Source organism: Cervus canadensis, chromosome 3, assembly GCF_019320065.1.
Source record: "Cervus canadensis isolate Bull #8, Minnesota chromosome 3, ASM1932006v1, whole genome shotgun sequence".
Classification (NCBI taxonomy): Eukaryota; Metazoa; Chordata; class Mammalia; order Artiodactyla; family Cervidae; genus Cervus; species Cervus canadensis.
In genome coordinates, this window is record NC_057388.1 from 34,281,097 (window position 1) to 34,301,021 (window position 19,925).

The 19,925-nt window shown below is 36.5% G+C and overlaps 1 protein-coding gene across 8 annotated transcripts in view; it reads left to right on the forward strand.

Moving 5' to 3' along the window:
- Positions 1-19,925, forward strand: part of SEMA3A (semaphorin 3A) — a 506,842-nt gene that overhangs the window by 481,292 nt on the left and 5,625 nt on the right. For all 8 annotated transcript variants that reach the window (XM_043462900.1, XM_043462898.1, XM_043462899.1 and 5 more), the window contains one exon: positions 2,520-2,587. In XM_043462900.1, coding sequence (XP_043318835.1) covers positions 2,520-2,587 — 68 coding nt within the window. The remainder of the gene's footprint in view (positions 1-2,519; positions 2,588-19,925) is intronic.

Sequence of the window (19,925 nt, forward strand, 5' to 3'; positions counted from 1 at the left end):
GTCTTATCTGATTTCATTTTTGGAACAACTTCTTCATATAAGTACATCATCTCTTTTTTTCTGTGTATAAATCAAGGTGTTACAGTTCAGGGAACTCTTAGACATATCCTAAACTTCTACACAAACTCGGTTTACTTTTGTTGTAGAAAACAAAAACACCATCTTAATTTGGCAAAATAAGCATTTCACTGTATTCTTTACTACTCACTCAAGGCTACCTGTTCTCCTTGATATTCACCAGTATTTAAGAAACAAGCAATGACAGATGAAAGTAATATACAACATTACTAACACAAATCTAAAGATTAACGGTATGCACATCAACCTATTGAAACATTTAATAGAAATTAGTATTATTACAGTGATGCATTACAAGGGCAGTAAAATTGGCTTTGTTTTTTATTGTAACTAATGTTTTACAAGAAGCTGTGAACATGACATTTTTCATTGCTAATGAGATGTGTTCTACAACATTTGGATCATTTTAAATGTTTTAGAAAATATTAGGAAAAAGAAATAACCCAGATATCTAATTAAATATTTTGATAAGACATTAGATATTATTGACTGTAGTGTTAAATTATCTACAACTTAAAACTTTCATATATTCTGTCCATATACGTTAAAACACAGTTACCTTGTTAATATTAAACATAAATGTATTAACCAGTCCATTTACTAAATACTCAATTTTCTTAAGCCTTCAGTATTCAGAATTGAGAAAACGTATTTGTATTACTTTCATGTACCTATCGACTTTGTTGGAAGTTTAAATTTAAAACAAAAACTTAGTATGGAGATAATGTGTTACTGATCAAAGAAACCTTAAATATATTAATAAATAGCAATATGATCTTTTCACAGCAATAAAATTAAATTAATTAAGAATAAGGCTTTATGCTTCTTAAGTCATTTAACTCTAGAGGACTTTAATTGTTGCTTAAAAGTGGAATTCATGTTTGAACTAAAAATGTGTATTAATTTCATTCCATGTGAAATGTATAACTGCCTAATTTAGTAATAATTCATTTGAATTTTAAGCTTTTCTTAATGAAAAATAATATAAAAAGAACATCATAACTAAATCTGTAATAAGTTAAAACCTGGATATTATTATATATTTGAAATGTTTACCGCATACCTAGAATCCAAGATTGAAGGAATTACAATTAACACATTTTTGATGTGCCTTGCAGATTTTACCTAATCCAATTTCATGTGTCTTTGAAAAGGGTGTTTAGAGGCCTTACAATTTATATATTCTTTGTGATGGCATTTTTCAAAAGCTTAAATGGCAATTCCGTCCCAAATGCTTTGTGGTTCGTGTTTCACAAGTTCTTTTGTTGGCTCAATTTTGAGATGTGCACCATCTGTTTGATAGTGTCACCAATACTACAAATAGAAATTTATAAATACTTGGGACTTCTAAATTTATGAATACAGTAACAAATTCCATGTTTGCAGTTCTCAGTGGCCTTTGTGAGAACTTTTTTCAGGGTTGGTAACTAACTTTGCAGCAAGACAATACGCATTAAAACAGATGCAGTGTACAGTTGGGCAAGTGTCCCCAGTCTTTTCCAGTCACTTACCCATAAGCAGTCTCCATTTTTAGCCTTTTACTTGAACTACACACCATGTTTGCACCACAATGGCTGGAGACAACCTCCTTATTCCCAGTTAACCGTTAGCAAATTGTAGAGAGAAGGTGCCCAGAATGTACTATAACAAACATTATCTGAGCAGTAGAATGCAGGAGAATTTAATTTCAGGTTTTATAGCAAATTTGCTTTTCTTTTAGAGGTAAGTTCGTCTTCTCTCTCACCTTTCTCATAAAAGGAGACTTGCTCCTTAATATTTGTTGCTGTTTTGTCCTTTTAGTCACTTCATAAATAAATTGGTTTGTAATCATAACTATGTAATCATAAAAGAAGTATTTTATTTAAAAAAAGGTTGATATAGCAACCAGAAGAAAAATTACAGACTAAATTACAATATAATTCTTTATCTTAATACTAAAGTTTAACAAAAATTAATTTAAGGAATTATGTACAAATATTAAGACAAAAATTCATATTTTTAATTTTCAATCTTACTCCTTCATTAGTGATTAGGGAAAAAAATTAATTCTATTCATTGAATAAATAGGTTGCTTTTCTATATTTTGTGTTTTTTCCTCAGAATTTAAGGTATTAAGAATTTTGAATTTTTTAGATGTTAGGTTCTTATTGATTGACATTCAGTAGCAAAAGAACCCATGAATTTCCTGTTATCAATACCTTGAGACTTTTAATTCACTGTTATTTATTTAGTGCATTTATATACTATTTTCCATTTTGATCATCTTGGAGACTACTCTTACAGGTATAATGAACTGCTTTAAAAACTCTTTTAATCATATATATATTCATCTCTTCTAATAAACTCCTGGGATCATTGATTTTGATTCTTCTCAATTCTTATGACAAATCCGCAAGAAGGAACAGAGATACAGTAATACCTTTTAAATATAATTATTTTAGACGCACAAGACGACAAGATATAAGAAATGGAGATCCATTGACCCACTGTTCAGACTTACAACACCATGGTAAGTTACAACATTTTTAATCTTTCAAACTGCTAGCACTAGGATAAAACCAAAAGCAGCAATATATATGATACAAGTTATACACCTCTGCCAGAATACTTAGAGAAGTGCAACTGAAGAGAAAGCACATCTTGTGGAAGAAAATTATAATGAACACAAAGCACTGAATTATATTTTATTATTGCAGGTGGATAAGTTCAAGATATTAGACCCTTATGAGACTTGATGCTCAATTTTCAAATTAACCAAAGAAGTCAGGTTTAAGTATACACTTTTATATATAGTTGCAACCTGAGGAGTAGGCAACAAATATATTCATTTAAATATATCCAAGAAGAAAGTGCAGTCTTAAACTAAGTCATGCAAATTTTTCATTTATATGCTGATAGTATAGACCCAGTACATTCTCACTGAGTATCCTACTCAAGTAAAAGATAGTTTGGATGGCTTCACACTGATTTACCAGTAGGATATTCCCCTGAACTGGGGGATTTTGGATCAGGTTAATTTTCTGCTTTCTAAAAGATGTCAGGTTGCTTATTTAATGATGAAATATCAACCAATCTTTATTTAAAATGAAGTAAAATTGTAGTATATCCCATTCCTCACACTTCAACCCTTTACAGAAAACAAAATTAATTAGGCTATGCTTCCCTCTGCTGGGAAAACTGAGCAATGACATCACTGCTTATGAACAGCTGTTAAAAATGGCTAACATATCAAATGTAAACATATTATATGTAATTTGACATAATTATCCTATTAACTAATTATCCTATTAATATCCTATTATCCATAATTATCCTATTGACTTTTTTGGTGCCTTTAACATTCATCTTAAAAGAAGGTATACTGTTTTTATCAATTACTTGAACTTGATCTACTAATTCTGTGTAAAGAATATTCATGGGTCATTCAGTTCAGTTCAGTTCAGTTCAGTCGCTCAGTCATGTACGACTCATTGTGACCCCATGGACTGCAGCACGCCAGGCCTCCCTGTCCATCACCAACTCCCAGAGTTTACTCAAACTCATGTCCATTGAGACGGTGGTGCCATCCAACCATCTCATCCATTGTCGTCCCCTGCTCCTCCTGCCTTCAGTCTTGTCCAGCATCAGGGTCTTTTCAAATGAATCACTTCTTTGCATATGGTGGCAAAAGTATTGGAGTTTCAGTTTCAACATCAGTCCTTCCAATGAATATTCAGGACTGATTTCCCTTAGGATGGATTGGTTGGATCTCCTTAGAGTCTTTTCCAACACCACAGTTCAAAAGCATCAATTCTTTGGCCCTCAGCTTTCGTTATAGTCCAACTATCACATCCATATAACTATTGGAAAAACCATAGCTTTGACTAGGCAGACCTTTGTTGGCAGAGTAATGTCTCTGCTTTTTAATATGCTGTCTAGGTTAGTCATAACTTCTCTTCCAAGGAGCAAGCGTCTTTTAATTTTATGGCTGCAGTCATCATCTGCAGTGATTTTGGAGCCCAAAAAATAAAGTCTGTCACTGTTTCCACTGATTCCCCATCTATTTGCCGTGAAGTGATGGGACCAGATGCCATAATCTTAGTTTTCTGAATGTTGAGTTTTAAGCCAACTTTTTCACTCTCCTCTTTCATTTTGATCAAGAGGTTCTTTAGTTCTTTTTCGCTTTCTGCCATAAGGGTGGTGTCATCTGCATTTCTGAGGTTATTGATATTTCTCCCAGCAATCTTGATTCCAGCTTGTGCTTCATCCAGCCCAGCATTTCTCATGTATTCTGTTGGCTATACTCTGCATATAAGTTAAATAAGCAGGGTGACAATAACCAGCCTTGACATACTCCTTTCCCTATTTGGAACCAGTCTATTGTTCCATGTCCAGTTCTAACTGGTGCTTCCTAACCTGCATACAGATTTCTCAAGAGGCAGGTCACGTGGTCTGGTATTCCCATCTCTTTCAGAATTTTCCACAGTTTATTGTGATCCACATAGTCAATAAAGCAGAAATAGATGTTTTTCTGGAACTCTCTCACTTTTTCAATGATCCAGCGGATATTGGCAATTTGATCTCTGGTTCCTCTACCTTTTCTAAATCCAGCTTGAACATCTGGAAGTTCACAGTTCACGTACTCTTGAGGCCTGCCTTGGAGAATTTTGAGGATTACTTTGCTAGCATGTGAGATGAGTGCAATTGTGCAGTAGTTTGAGCATTCTTTGGCATTGCCTTTCTTCGGATTGGAATGAAAACTGACCTTTTCCAGTCCTGTGGCCACTGCTGAGTTTTCCAAACTTGCTGGCATGTTGAGTGTAGCACTTTAACAGCATATCTTTTAGGATTTGAAGTAGCTCAACTGAAATTCCATCACTTCCACTAGCTTCCTAAGTAGTGATGCTTCCTAAGGCCCACTTGACTTCACATTTCAGGATGTCTGGCTCTAGGTGAGTGATCATACCATTGTGATTATCTGGGTCATGAAGATCTTTTTGTATAGTCTTCTGTGTATTCTTGCCACCTCTTCTCTTAGGTCCATACCATTTCTGTCCTTTATTGAGCCCATCTTTGCATGAAATATTCCCTTGGTATCTCTAATTTCCTTTAAGAGATCTCTAGTCTCTCCCATTCTATTGTTTTCCTCTTATTTCTTTGCACTGATCACTAAGGAAGGCTTTCTTATCTCTCCTTGCTATTCTTTGGAACTCTGCATTCAAATGGGTATATCTTTCCTTTTCTCCTTTGCTTTTTGCTTCTCTTCTTTTCACAGCTATTTGTAAGGCCTCCTCAGACAGCCATTTTGCCTTTTTGCATTTCTTTTTCTTGGGGGTGGTCTTGATCCCTGTCTCCTGTACGATGTCACAAACCTCTGCCCATAGTTCTTCAGGCACTTTGTCTATCAGATCTAATCCTTTGAATCTATTTCTCACTTCTACTGTATAATCGTAAGGTATTTGATTTAGGACATACCTGAATGGTGTAGTGGTTTTCCTTAGTTTATTCAATTTAAGTCTGAATTTGACAGTAAGGTGTTCATGATCCAAGCCACAGTCAACACCCAGTCTTGTTTTTCCTGACTGTATAGAGCTTCCCCATTTTTGGATGCAAAGAATATAATTAATCTGCTTTCGGTATTGACCATCTGGTAATGTCTATGGTTAGAGTCTTCTCTTGTGTTGTTGGAAGAGGGTGTTTGCTATGACCAGTGCATTCTCTTGGCAAAACTCTGTTAGCCTTTGCCCTGCTTCATTCTTTACTCTAAGGCCTAATTTGCCTGTTACTCCAAGTGTTTCTTGACTTCCTACTTTTGCATTCCAGTCACCTATAATGGAAAAGACATCTTTTTTAGGGGTTAGTTCTAGAAATTCTTGTATGTCTTCATAGAACTGTTCAACTTCAACTTCTTCAGCATTACTGGTAGAGGCATAGACTTGGAATTACTGTGATATTGAATGGTGTGCCTTGGAAACAAACAGGTATCTTTCTGTCGTTTTTGAGACCACATCCAAGTACTGCATTTAGGACTCTTTTGTTGACCATGATGGATACTCCATGTCTTCTAAGGGATTCTTGCCCACAGTAGTAGATATAATGGTCACCTGAGTTAAATTCATCCATTCCAGTTCATTTTAGTTTGTTGATTCCTAAAATGTCGACGTTCACTCTTGCCATCTCCTGTTTGACCACTTCCAGTTTGCCTTGATTCATGGACCTAACATTTCAGGTTCCTATGCAATATTGCTCTTTACAGCATCAGACTTTGCTTCCATCACCAGTCACATCCACAACTGGGTGTTGTTTTTTATTTGACTCCATCTCTTCATTCTTTCTGGAGTTATTTCTTCACTGATCTCCAGTAGCATATTGGGCACCTACCGACCTGGGGAGTTCATCTTTAAGTGTCCTATCTTTTTGCCTTTTCATGGGGTTCTCAAGGCAAGAAGACTGAAGTGCTTTGCCATTCCCTTCTCCAGTGGACCATGTTTTGTCAGAACTCTCCACCATGACCCATTCCTTTTGGGTGGCCCTACACTGCCTGGCTCATAATTTCATTGAGTTAGACAAGGCTGTGGTCCATGTGATCAGATTGGTTAGTTTTCTGTGATTGTGGTTTTCAGGCTGTCTGCCCTCTGATGGAGAAGGATAAGAGGCTTATAGAAGCTTCCTGATTGGAGATACTGAGGGGAAAACTGGGTCTTGTTCTGATGGGCAGGACCATGTTTAGTAAATGTTTAATCCAATTTTCTGTTGATGAGTGGAGTTGTGTTCCCTCCCTGCTCTTTACCTGGGCCCAAACTATGGTGGGAGGTAATGTAGAAAATGGTGACCTCCTTCAAAAGGTCCCATGTATGCACTGCTCCCCTCAGTGCCCCCAACCCTGTGGCAGGCCACCACCAACCCACGCCTCCGCTGGAGACCCCTGGACACTCCTGGGCAGGTCTGGGTCAGTCTCTTGTGGGTCACTGCCCCTTTCTCCTGGGTCCTGGTGCATACGAGGTTCTGTTTGTGCCCTCCAAGAGTCTAATTCCCAGTCCTGTGTAAGTTCTGGCAGCTCTACGGTGGGGTTAATGGCGACCTCCTCCAAGAGGGCTTATGCCATACCCAGGTCTGCCGCGCCCACAGCCCCTACCCCTGCGGCAGGCCACTGCTGACCCGTCCTCCACAGGAGGTGCTCAAACACAGTTCTGTCACAGTCTCTGTGGGATCTCTGGGTCTATTCATGGCTCATAATTGTTAAGAAAGAAAACACAGTGTACAAAGAGCACCCAGCAACATTCAGAAACCTGGTTGCCTTTCTGAAGGTCCTTGTTGTGTATTCTACATGTGTTGCTGTGTAATTTCTGAATGCCTACAATGTCGTTTGGGAGATGCCAATAATAGGAGATAAGTGGCCTCATATTGAACCTATATTTTGAATCCATTTTCCTTATAAAATTTTCTTCTTTGTTTATTTGCTTTCCTACCTGTTACTGTTCTCATTATGAAGAAAAAAATGCCACTGGATAAGAGCAGGAATTTTTGTGTTTATACAGATTTAGTATATTATTGATGTACACTCTGATTAAATTTTTCAGAATGTCAGGTCAGTTTATTTCTCTTCCTTGGTTCTTAATTCATCACAACAAAAATTTTGAGCATTGGACTAAAGGGTTAAAAACAACTGACAAGTTACAGCTCAGTCAGCTCAAGCAGACAGATACTTTATTAGACAGACACTCCTAAGACATGTGAGCAGGCTTACCCCAAAAGGAGCTCTCTTCATCCTTCCTGTCCATCCCTCCTGGTTTCCCCCTTTTGTACTTCCAGTCTGCTCCTTTTGGTTATGCCCAGTGCAAAGTAGGGCTTATAGTCACCACCAATCAATGAAAGGGAATGCAGAGGGCATATGCTCAAGGCCAATTGACAATTCCAAGTTACAACACAGTAGGCTTTGTTGTTTATGCCTTCCCATATGTCTTCCCATAATTCAGTCTGTTATAATTAGATGTAAAATATTCACAAGCCCATTATGGGCTCCAAACTGCCTTCTATAAGGTTATTTAAGCTCCTTTGAGTATTTTGTATCCACTGTGTGCCTAAGGCACCTGTGCAGAAGTTGAAAAGTCTCTGTGATTATCTTGTAGGCTCTCTGTGAGCTCTCCTGGGTGTGCCTGGGATGGAGTTTAGAGGTCAGTTTTCAGTCAGGCCTCCCCTTGTTGCTTATCCTACCTAACAAGTTTTTGTCCTTATATGGATTTAGCACATTGTTGACACACCCTCATTAAATTTTTCAGATGGCATATTTCAGTTGGACAACAAAATATTCCCTCATCTTCCATTTATCTGTTTCACATAGAAATATTGAATCATGATAATCAGCTTTTCTGCAATGCAGTATTATGAAATATTAGTTCCTTATATTAAAGAGTTTATTTGCTTAGATATGGGCTTCCCTCATTATTCATACAGTAAAGAACCTACCTGCAATGTAGGACACCCAGGTTCGATCCCTGAGTTGGGAAGATCCCCTGGAGAAAGCTAATGGCAACCCACTCCAGTATTCATGCCTAGAGAATCCCGTGGACAAAGGGGCCTTGTGTGCCACAGTCCCAGGGGGTTGCAAAGAGTTGGACACTACTGAATGACTAAGGGACCAACACTTTCACTTTTTCACTTTTCTTAAATATGGAAAGACTAATGATACTGACTAGAAGTAAACAAAACAAGATGATATAACTAGAGCTCATTTCCTATCAAATTTAGTCTCCATGGCAATATAAACTTGCTATTTTGCTCAGTTTTTTATCTCTAGCTGTAACAGATGCTTATCATGACTGTTGTAGATATTCATTGAACAAATATTTGTTGAATGAATGATCTAAACAATTCAAGCTGTAGAATAGTATTATTTTTGTTTATCAGTAGAGATTTGATCTAAACAGCATTTGTTATTCTTTGTGAAAATGATTTGTAATACATTGTTAGTAACAGCATTGTATTCAGAAGTAGAATCTTTCTTAAGAAATACCATAAACCAAACAATTAACTAATAAGTTATAATTACAAACCACTTTACATAGGATACCATGCTATGTTTGAAGATTTTTAAAGAAATACATACACACACACACATGCACATATATCTTACCAATATATTCATTTGTTTAGCAATTCAGTCCCTTCATAGACTCAGTTAAGTGTCTTTTCAAAATGATATGTATTCTGGAATTATGAATGTTCATATATACAAGGAAAAGCTGACCAAAGTCATATTTATTTAAGTGAGGCAATGGATAAATAAATATTGTTGACTGTTGAGTGTATGGACTTTGGAAAGTCTTCAGATTTTAAGATTATGTTTTGATGAAATTAGAGTGGCAGCATATAAACTTTGGGAATATGAAATTGCTTAGCTATAGAAAGTTAAAATGAATGTGAATAATTTTTTCTCCTGATTCTTCAATTGGAATGCATACTATAGGGAGAGAAAAATAATTGCTGAGTTTCAGTGTTACCTGGTGTGTGTGTGTGTGTGTGTGTGTGTGTGTGTGTATAAAAACAACCCCAAGTAGATGCTTATAATATATGGGAGGAAATGGTAAAATAGTTTAAGAAGCTCTGCAGCAGTAAAAACATTCCTTTTATGAAGGCCTCTTTATTCCTTGTCTGCTTGTCTTGCTGATTTACCAAACATAAAAAATACACACCATAGATTACAGTGAATTTCAAATGTTTGGAAACTTAAGTCAGACATTCCCATATGGTCAGATTGGGTCTTACCATTAGGAATCAGTGAATTATCTTAGAATAGGTGATGTCAATCTTTGAAAGTAAAATGGGCAGAAATCCAGAGCTCAGCCCTGTTAAATCACGTATGTTGTCTTGCTAATGTCACATCTCACATTGAGTAAAATATATGTGGTCATGTGCAAACATATAAAGATATGATATATCTTTTCACAGAAAACTGCTAAGCGACCTGAAGCCAAATTATACACTTCAGGACGATTAGTTCCAGCTGTAATGGTAAACATATTCTGTAACACTCCATATTTTACATATCCTGGAGATTTTAATAGAGAGGCTCTATAGAACAAGTCAGAATTAAGGTAAAGAAATTTCACTCTTGATGAAACCTTTGACACTCACTCAGTGCTCTGCTCCCTCTCTGGTAAAGAAGCACTAATGATGAGCTGGCTTGGATGACAGAGTAATCCAGCTCCACGTCCCGTTGGTCCAGCACACTCTCCCCCATCACCGGTGGCCTTTCGCCTAGGGAAATTTCAGTACAAAACCCTAAATATAGCTGTGCTGGCAGAGTTTCTTGTCTTCCCACTCACACCTCATACACAATGCTGACGAGAAATCTCCAACATGTTCCCTTCCCTAAAATAACTATTGTGCACAAAACTGGAGTTTGATTTTGCATTCAAGAACATGAGTGGTTGAGTCAATTTACTTTTAAGTACCTCTCATTCTTCCTTCTTTATTAAACAAGCTATACTATGATCTACATGTCCAGAAAGGAAAAAGTTATACCAGAAGTAACAATTTTAAAAATTAACATCATCTTAAATTTTTGAATCTTTGATATACTTTATCTTCTAACTTCTATGTAATGCCATCATTAAATTAGTTCTCTTGACTGTTCTACGAACATGCATTTCCATTCCAGTAACCCACAGAAGAATGTTCTCTGAGTCCAGTCTTCATTATTTCTACAGCTACTTCATATCAATTTACATCTTAGTTGGCATCAAAATGGTTCTAAAATTTCATATAATATCTTTGGCAGTGTTATCTTTATGGTCTGTAAAGCTGTAAATTTAGTATTTTGTAGCACTGCTAATCTGGTCTGTGCTTTAGCTTCTTTTAAACATATAGAAAATCCGACTATGAATCTGAACATTTGGCCCAAAGAGAAGCCTTAAGATTTGATAAACGAGCTGATGTCAGTCCCTAACTTTAATAAATTATCAAATTGTGTCATGTCTAAGATGTCACAGAATATAGAAGGCACCATTTTGTTATGTACTGCTTAGAAAAACTGCCCCAAATGAACAATATAATATATGGTCCCAGCATCAAACCAGAACTTTTCAGTGTGGGCACAAAGGAGAAATAAATTCCAAACCAGAAAATAGCAAATAAATTTCCCTGTTTTACTCCTTGAACCATAAAGTTGATCCTCCTTAAGTTTTACTTTTTGAATTCACAGCAACAAGGTGGACCAAAACTTCAGACAAAACTTTAGGGAGGTATCAGCTTAGTAGGGTCTCATGTATCTGGCAGAAGTTAAGAACAAATTCTTTCTGAAAGAAAGCAATGTCGACTCAGATTCTGATGTCATAGACTTTAAAATATAAAGAAGTATGCATCCTAGAATAAAATTATTATAGTGTCACCTTCTATAACTTTGTAAACCCTTTTTGAAACTTTTCACTGGAAAAAACCATGAACACAGCTGATATTATGTATCAGTATTATATAATGTATTCTGATATTACATTAGGCAAATAATCCAACTATTCATAGTATATGTATACAAGGCCTACACACACAAGCTGAATAAGAAGAGGTTTGAAATATTTTGTGCTATCAATATTCCTTATTGAAGTCTTTAAATATGTCATCACATCATCCAGTTGTTTGAGTTCAGTTCAGTCACGTCCAACTCTTTGCGACCCCATGAACTGCAGCACACCAGACCTCCCTGTCCCTCACCAACTCCTGGAGTTTACTCAAACTCATGTCCATTGATTCGGTAATGCCATCCAACCATCTCATCCTCTGTTGTCCCCTTCTCCTCCTGCCCCCAATCCCTCCCAGCATCAGGGTCTTTTCCAATGAGTCAACTCTTCGCATGAGGTGGCCAAAGTATTAAAGTTTCAGCTTCAACATCAGTCCTTCCAATGAACACCCAGGACTGATCTCTTTTAGGATCGACTGGTTGGATCTCCTTGCAGTCCAAGGGACTCTCAAGAGTCTTCTCCAACACCATGGTTCAAAAGCATCAATTCTTTGGCGCTCGGCTTTCTTTATGGTCCAACTCTCACATCCATACATGACCATTGGAAAAACCATAGCCTTGACCAGACAGACCTTTGTTGGCAAAGTAATGTCTCTGCTTTTTAATATGCTGTCTAGGTTAGTCATAACTTTTCTTCCAAGGAGTAAGCGTCTTTTAATTTCATGTCTGCAGTCACCATCTGCAGTGATTTTGGAGCACAAAAAAATAAAGTCTGACAGTTTCCACTCTTCCCCTGTGTATTTGCCATGAAGTGATGAGACCAGGTGCCATGATCTTAGTTTTCTGAATGTTGAGCTTTAAGCCAAATTTTTAACTCTCCTCTTTCACTTTCAAGAGGTTCTTCAGTTCTTCTTCACTTTCTGCCATAAGAGTGGTGTCATCTGCATATCTGTGGTTATTGATATTTCTTCCAGCAATCTTGATTCCAGCCTGTGCTTCATCCAGCCCAGTGTTTCTCATGATGTACTCTGCATATAAGTTAAATAAGCAGGGTGACAATAACCAGCCTTGATGTACTCCTTTTCCTATTTGGAACCAGTCTGTTGTTCCATGTCCAGTTCTAACTGTTGCTTCCTGACCTGCAAACAGATTTCTCAAGAGGCAGGTCAGGTGGTCTGGTATTCCCATCTCTTTAAGAATTTTCCACAGTTAATTGTGATCCACACAGTGAAACACTTTGGCATAGTCAATAAAGCAGAAATAGATGTTTTCTGGAACTCTTTCACTTTTTCAATGATCCAGCGGATGTTGGCAATTTGATCTCTGGCTCCTCTTCCCTTTCTAAATCCAGCTTGAACATCTGGAAGTTCACAGTTCACGTATTGTTGAAGGCTCCAAGTTGAGCATTACTTTACTAGCGATTGTTTACACACCTGTAATTTAAATTTTGTTGTTGTTGTTCAGTCGCTCAGTCATGACTGAATGAACTGCAGCAAGCCAGACTTCCCTATCCTTCACCATCTCCTGGAGTTTGCTCAGACTCAAGTCCATTGAATTAATGATGCCACCCAACCATCTCATCCTTGTCCTCCTGTGCTCAATCTTTCCCAGCATCAGGGTCTTTTCCAGTGAGTTGGCATTTCACATCAGGTGGCCAAAGTTTTGAAGCTTCAGCTTCAGCATCAGTCCTTTCAATGAATATTCAGGGTTGATTCCCATAGGATTGACTGGTTTATCTCTTTGCTGTCCAAGGGACTCTCAAGAGCTTCTCCAGCACCACAGTTCAAAAGCATCAGTTCCTCAGTACTCAGCCTTCTTTATGGTCCAACTCTCACATCCATACATGACTATTGGAAAAACCATAACTTTGACTAGACAGACCTTTTCTGGCAATGTGACATCTCTGCTTTTAAATACACTGTCTAGGTTTGTCATAGCTTTTCTTCCGAGGAGCAAGCATCTCTTAATTCATGGCTGCAGCCACTGTCCTCAGTGATTTTGGTGCCCAAGGAATAGTCTGTCACTTTACATTGTTTCCCCATCTATTTGCCATGAACTGATGGAACTGTATACCATGATCTTAGTTTTTTGAATGTTGAATTTTAAGTCAGCTTTTTCAGTCTCCTCTTTCACCCTCATCAAGAGGCTTTGTAGTTCCTCTTCACTTTCTCCCATTAGGGTGGTGTCATCTGCATATTTGAGGTTATTGAGATTTCTCCCAGCAGAATTGATTTCAGCTTGTGCTTCATCCAGCCTGGCATTTTGCATGATGCATTCTGCATATTAGTTAATTAATTAGGGTGACAGTATATACAGCCTTGTCATACTCCTTTTCAAATTTTGAACCAGTCTGTTGTTCCATGTATGGTTCCAACTGTTGCTTCTGGAACTGCAAACATGTTTCTCAGGAAGCAGGTATAGTGGCTTGGTATCCCCATCTCTTGAAGAATTTTCCACAGTTTGTTGTGATCCACAAAGTCAAAGGCTTTAGCATAGTCAATGAGGTACAAGTAGATGTTTTGCTGGAATTCCCTTGCTTTATCTCTGATTCAGCAGATGTTAGCAGTTTGATCTCTGGTTCCTCTGCCTTTCCTAAATCCAGCTGTACGTCTGAAAATTCTTGGTTCACGAACTGTTGAAGCCTCACTTGAAGGATTTTGAGCATTACCTTGCTAGCATGTGAATTGAGAGCAATTGTGCTACAGTTTGGACATTCTTTGCCATTGCCCTTCTTTGGGATTAGAAAGAAAAAGGACCTTTTCCAGTCCTGTGGCCACTGCCAAATTTTTCATATTTGCTGGCATATTGAGTGCAGCACTTTAACAGCATCGTCCTTTAAGATTTGAAATAGCTCAGCTGGAATTCTATCACCTCCACTAGCTTTTTTCATAATAATGCTTCCTAAGGACCACTTGACTTCACCCTCCAGGATGTCTGGCTCTAGGTGAGTGATCACATCATTGTGGTTATCCAGATCATTAAGATGTTTTTTGTACAACTCTCTATATTCTTGCCACCTCTTCTTAAAATCTTCTGCTTCTGTTAGGTCCATACTGCTTCTGTCCTTTATTGTGCCCATCTTTGCATGAACTATTCCATTGGTATCTCTAGTTTTCTAGAGTGGAGCTCTAGTCTTCCCGTTCTATTGTTTTCCTCTATTTCTTTGCATTATTCACTTAAAAAGGCTTTCTTATCTCTCCTTGCTATTCTTTGGAATTCTGCATTTAGATTGTAAACAAAAAGTTGTTAAACAGGCTGTATTTTTTAAATTCCAAAAGTTATAAGCAAAAAATATTAAATAAAATACAGAGTAGTATTCTCATTATTATTTGTGGAAGGTTTCTGCTTCAGCAGATGGATTTTTCATCATCTTCTATCGTATCTCTTTGAAAACGGTAAATTAAACATTTAAAATTCAGGTCTCTGGATTTTTAAATATATAAATTCCTATCATAATTTTACTATGGCATATAAATTACATGTGCTTTCTTGGTAAAGATTTGCTATATAATCATGAAAAATAAAACATAATCAGAAATTCAATATAGACTAAATATCCTAGTAGATCACTTCATATTGGTGATGCTTTTTAAATAATTGAGTTTCAGCCCTCCTTATACTAAGAAGCATTGAATTCTCTGATGTCACAAGATTATTAAGCACATTATTAAAATGACTTCATAGTTAACTTCAGAGCATTTCAATTTCACTTTTATATTTTAAAGTAATAAATATGTTAAAAATGAGACACTGGCAACTCTTTAATACAATAATTATCTATGAATAATTAAAATACCCTAGTCATGTCTCTGTTTATCTATCTACCTATCTATACACTCAGAAGAGCATTCAAACACAAATCCACAGGTATCTGTGAATTCAGAGAAAACTGTAAAACTCCTTGAACTGTAAAGTTTTTAGTGTTGTATTCTGGTAGATAATTATTTTCCAGCATCAGGGACAGATAGTAATGAGGGCATAAAACAATTTACCATTTAAATTTATTTTAGCAATTTTATAAATTATAAGTTTAAATTTTCTCCAGGGTTCCATTAATTAAATCTTTTTTGTACTTAAGAAATACATATATTAAGCACATGAACTTTAATACATATGCACACACTTCTAGGTGCATGTTTGCATGCTACTAACATGCAACAAACATTTACTGAGAAACTAGTTTCTCATCATACGAAAGAGTGGAGAAACATTATACTAAGCATTCTCTTTATAAACAAATGAATAGTACCCTTGTTACCTAGCTTATATATGCTATAAATTTGTGTTAAGAGCACTGCAGTACATGAGATTATTGAATCAGTTGTTAACCATCTTAATATTGTCAGGTCCAAAATATACACAAATGTTAAGGATGAATAAATTTTTGTCTTTTATTTTAAAATATTTAATGACTTTCCAAGAGTTACTGATTCATCCATGAAATGCCTTTTCTGCTACTGCTACTTTAAGAAGATATTATTCATCCACTTGAAGTCAAATTAATAGTCTTTTCTGTTGATAAAGTGCTGGTTGTATTTTATGGAGAAAATAATCTAAAATCCAGTAAGAAAAATCTAAGTAATGCTGTTTTTACATAAGAAGTGCATATCTGTGTCACCAAGAGTTGATGGACAACACTTCTTTTTCTGCTTTGCTTGACCTTTACATTGAATATGTTTAGTTGCTCACTTGTGCCTGACTCTTTGCAACCCTGTGGACTGTAGGCCATTAGGTTCCTCTGTCAGTGGGTTTTCTCCAGGCAAGAATACACAAGTGGGTTGCCATGCCCTCCTCTAGGGTATCTTCCCAACCCAGGGATCGAACCCAGGTCTCCCACATTTCAGGTGAATTTTTTACCATCTGAACTACGAGGAAAGCCCTTACATTGAATAATATTGTGGAAAAATTGACAGTGTAAAATATTAAAATTACAGTGTGATGAATGTGAGTACAGTTATATTTCTCTTTCATAGTTTGGCAACTAACTGAATTTGCTAAGTATTTAAAATAGCTTGCAACCAATTTCCCTCTGGCAAATTATTTTATTTTTATACTCCTTATTTATGAAATTCAACTTTTTTACAATCTAAAAGGGAGAACATAAAAAATGACAGCAGAGAGAAAATTGTTGAATACATATATAGTTCACTACCTAACCTATATCTGTCTTTTCTACATGAAGTCAAATTTCCTAAGATTCTCATATTATTAACATTTCAATCGTGGGAGACATTTATGGGGTTAAAATGGAAAGTGAAATAAATGGAAAGCTGAAATGTGAAGCCTTCTGTTTCTGCAATATTGGAAGAGAATCAAATACTAAATAAGGCCTTTAGCAACATCGTGTTTCTGGACAAATGATGGATATCATGACTTTTTGTTGTTACAAAAGGAAGCAATTTATTTAACTTCTTTCTTTCCTCCCATTCTTTCTGGTTTATTAGCCTCATTTCATTTCCATAAATTATCCAACTAAAAGAGGAAATGATTAATTGAATATTGCTTCCTTAAAAACATTATTTCTTGTGATTAGTAGCTGCAGCATATTGTAATATGTGCTATTCAAACACACTGATGCATTTAAAATAAATTTAATGTTTGTTGCTCTCAATTATTTTGCTCTATTAAGTTCATCCCACAAGAATTTTTGTGCCAATTTAACAACTACACCCTTCTTATCTATTGCTAATATTCATGACAAAAGTTTGTATTCAAAAGAGTTGCTCAGTGTGAAAAGTTTTTTAAAATGGGTTAAAATGAGATTGCTTTCTTTCTGGAAAGATTACTCATTGGCATGGACATCCTTTAGAGATAGAAGTGACCCTAGAGATGTGAGGATTTATGCATATAATTTCTGAAATCTCTGTTATTATCCCATATTTGGATTTTTGATTTTGGAATACACTTGACTAATCATCATCTTCTGCTCAGTTCAGTTCAGTTCAGTCGCTCAGTTGTGTCCGACTCTTTGCGACCCCATGAATCGCAGCACGCCAGGCCTCCCTGTCCATCACCAATTCCCAGAGTTTACTTAAACTCATGTCCATCGAGTCAGTGATGCCATCCAGCCATCTCATCCTCTGTCATCCCCTTGTCCTCCTGCCCCCAATCCCTCCCAGCATCAGGGTCTTTTCCAATGAGTTAGCTCTTCGCATCAGGTGGCCAAAGTATTGGAGTTTCAGCTTCAACATCAGTCCTTCCAATGAACACCCAGGACTGATCTCCTTTAGTATGGACTGGTTGGATCTCCTTGCAGTCCAAGGGACTCTCAAGAATCTCCTCCAACACCACAGTTCACAATCATCAATTCTCTGGCATTCAGCTTTCTTCACAGTCCAACTCTCACATCCATACATGACCACTGGGAAAACCATAGCCTTGACTACACAGACCTTTGTTCTACCACATCTCAAATCAACTCATGTAACATTATAAAACTTAACAAATTTAGAAAACTTGGAATGTTTACAGTTTAATCATTTATTCTGTCATATTGAGGGTATACATCCTATGCCATTTTAGTTGATTGAACTCTTAGTGATTTATGTAATTAGGATAACTCTGTGTCTTGAGGATGTCAAAGTTACATGAGATTTCAGCTTTTAAATGCAGAGTAAATCATTACCTCAATTTGCCATTTAGCAAACATCATTTAAGGGTTTATGACACCCTTGTGCCAGAATTGTGGAAAACAAAAAATGGAAGGAGATAACTAGATTGATAAATAACTATAGCAATTAAGACTACATGTGCTCTAAAAGTACTTGTAAAAAGAGGATTTTTGAAAGCATAAAAGAGGAAATACCTTCTCTAATGGGGATGAGAGAGAAGGATTGATGTTGGGAGGGAGTTCTTAATTTGTCTTATTATAGATTCTCAATAAAGTATTTTAAGTTCTGGCATCTAAAATATTGAACACTTAGTAAGCTTAGAAGTCAAGAATCAAAATGTTCTTCCTGTTTGTAATTACTCTTGGAGAGAAGGAGAGGGAAAGAGAGACAGCAATAAGGGTAAAGGGGCAGGGGGAGGAAAGGAAAAAAAAATGAGAGAGAGAAAAATGTATAGTTATTAGACCCCTGATGTTTCCTGTGTTATAAAAAATTTACTCAAGTAGTTGGGGTAGAAGAGTCAGAATAGGGAGTGGATATTTACTGAGTGCCTTCCAGTAGTCTATTTGGTATAAGTTCAGCCACAAGGATATATTGAACAACGCGGGGAATATACCAATGTTTGATATAATTGTTAATGGAGTGTAACTTGTAAAATTATATAAAAATAAATTAAAACTTTAAATGTATTTATTGCGTATCTCTTTATAAGGTGTCAGGTGTGGCGAGGTTAACAGAAAAAAATGTTTATGGGTTGTGACATGTAAGTACCCAAATACAAGAATACTTATCTGAGGCTACTTTAAATGAAAGTTGTGATCCACAGTTAAAAGTTGCTGGTGATAGAAACATTCTACTGCAGAGGAATTAACAGAAAGAGATGTATTCAGAGGAAATTTTGTCTGTTTAGTGTTTGGTGATTGGCAACAGAACTTAGAAAACATAGAACAGGAGGTACTCCTGTCATCTGCATACTCATTAGTACCTCTGAATATGACTGTGACTGATAGTTAATATGACAGGACTTTTAGCTTTACTGCTTACTAACTAGATTTTCTTTTGCTTTTAATTTTGACAGAGGAGAGAAAGAAAGAGCCAACTTAGAGGGAAATGAAACCTTAAGGTATTGGCAAGAGTAGTTGTTAAAGGCCTCAAGCCAATGAACCAGTTTCACCAGTTGTGGTTCTTAGCTTGAATAAATGGGAAAGTGCCTGAAGGTCATTATATTTTTTGAAGAAACCCATGGTCTATTGCTATATTAAACCATAAATCACTTGGTATAAATCCTTGGCTAAATGAAATAACATATTAGATTCTACTACAGACAAGTAACAGACTTCCCTTGTGGCTCAGATGGTAAAGAATCTGCCTGCCATGAGGAAGACCTGGGTTTGATCCCTGAGTCAGGAAGATCCCCTGGAGAACGGAATGGCAATCCACTCCAGTACTCTTGCCTAGAGAATTCCAGCAACAAAGGAGCCTGGAGGGCTACAGTCCATGGGGTTACAAAGAGTCGGACAGGACTGAGTGACTACACTTTCACTTTCTTTTCATAGACAAGTAACAGGTGAATTTAAAAAAAAAAAATCAGGAAACTTTTAAGAGAATTCTTTTCTTTACTGTCCATTGGGAAATATTTGCTGTCACCAGAAGAGATTTTGGAGAGAACATAAAGACTAAGTAGGTCTGCTAGGACTAAGTAAAATTAGCAGAACAGTATGGATCAGTAAGAATGGTTAAATTAATTGAGAAGACAAACTGACTTTTTGAAAATGTGCCTAATAGATGTTTTATTTATATTAAGC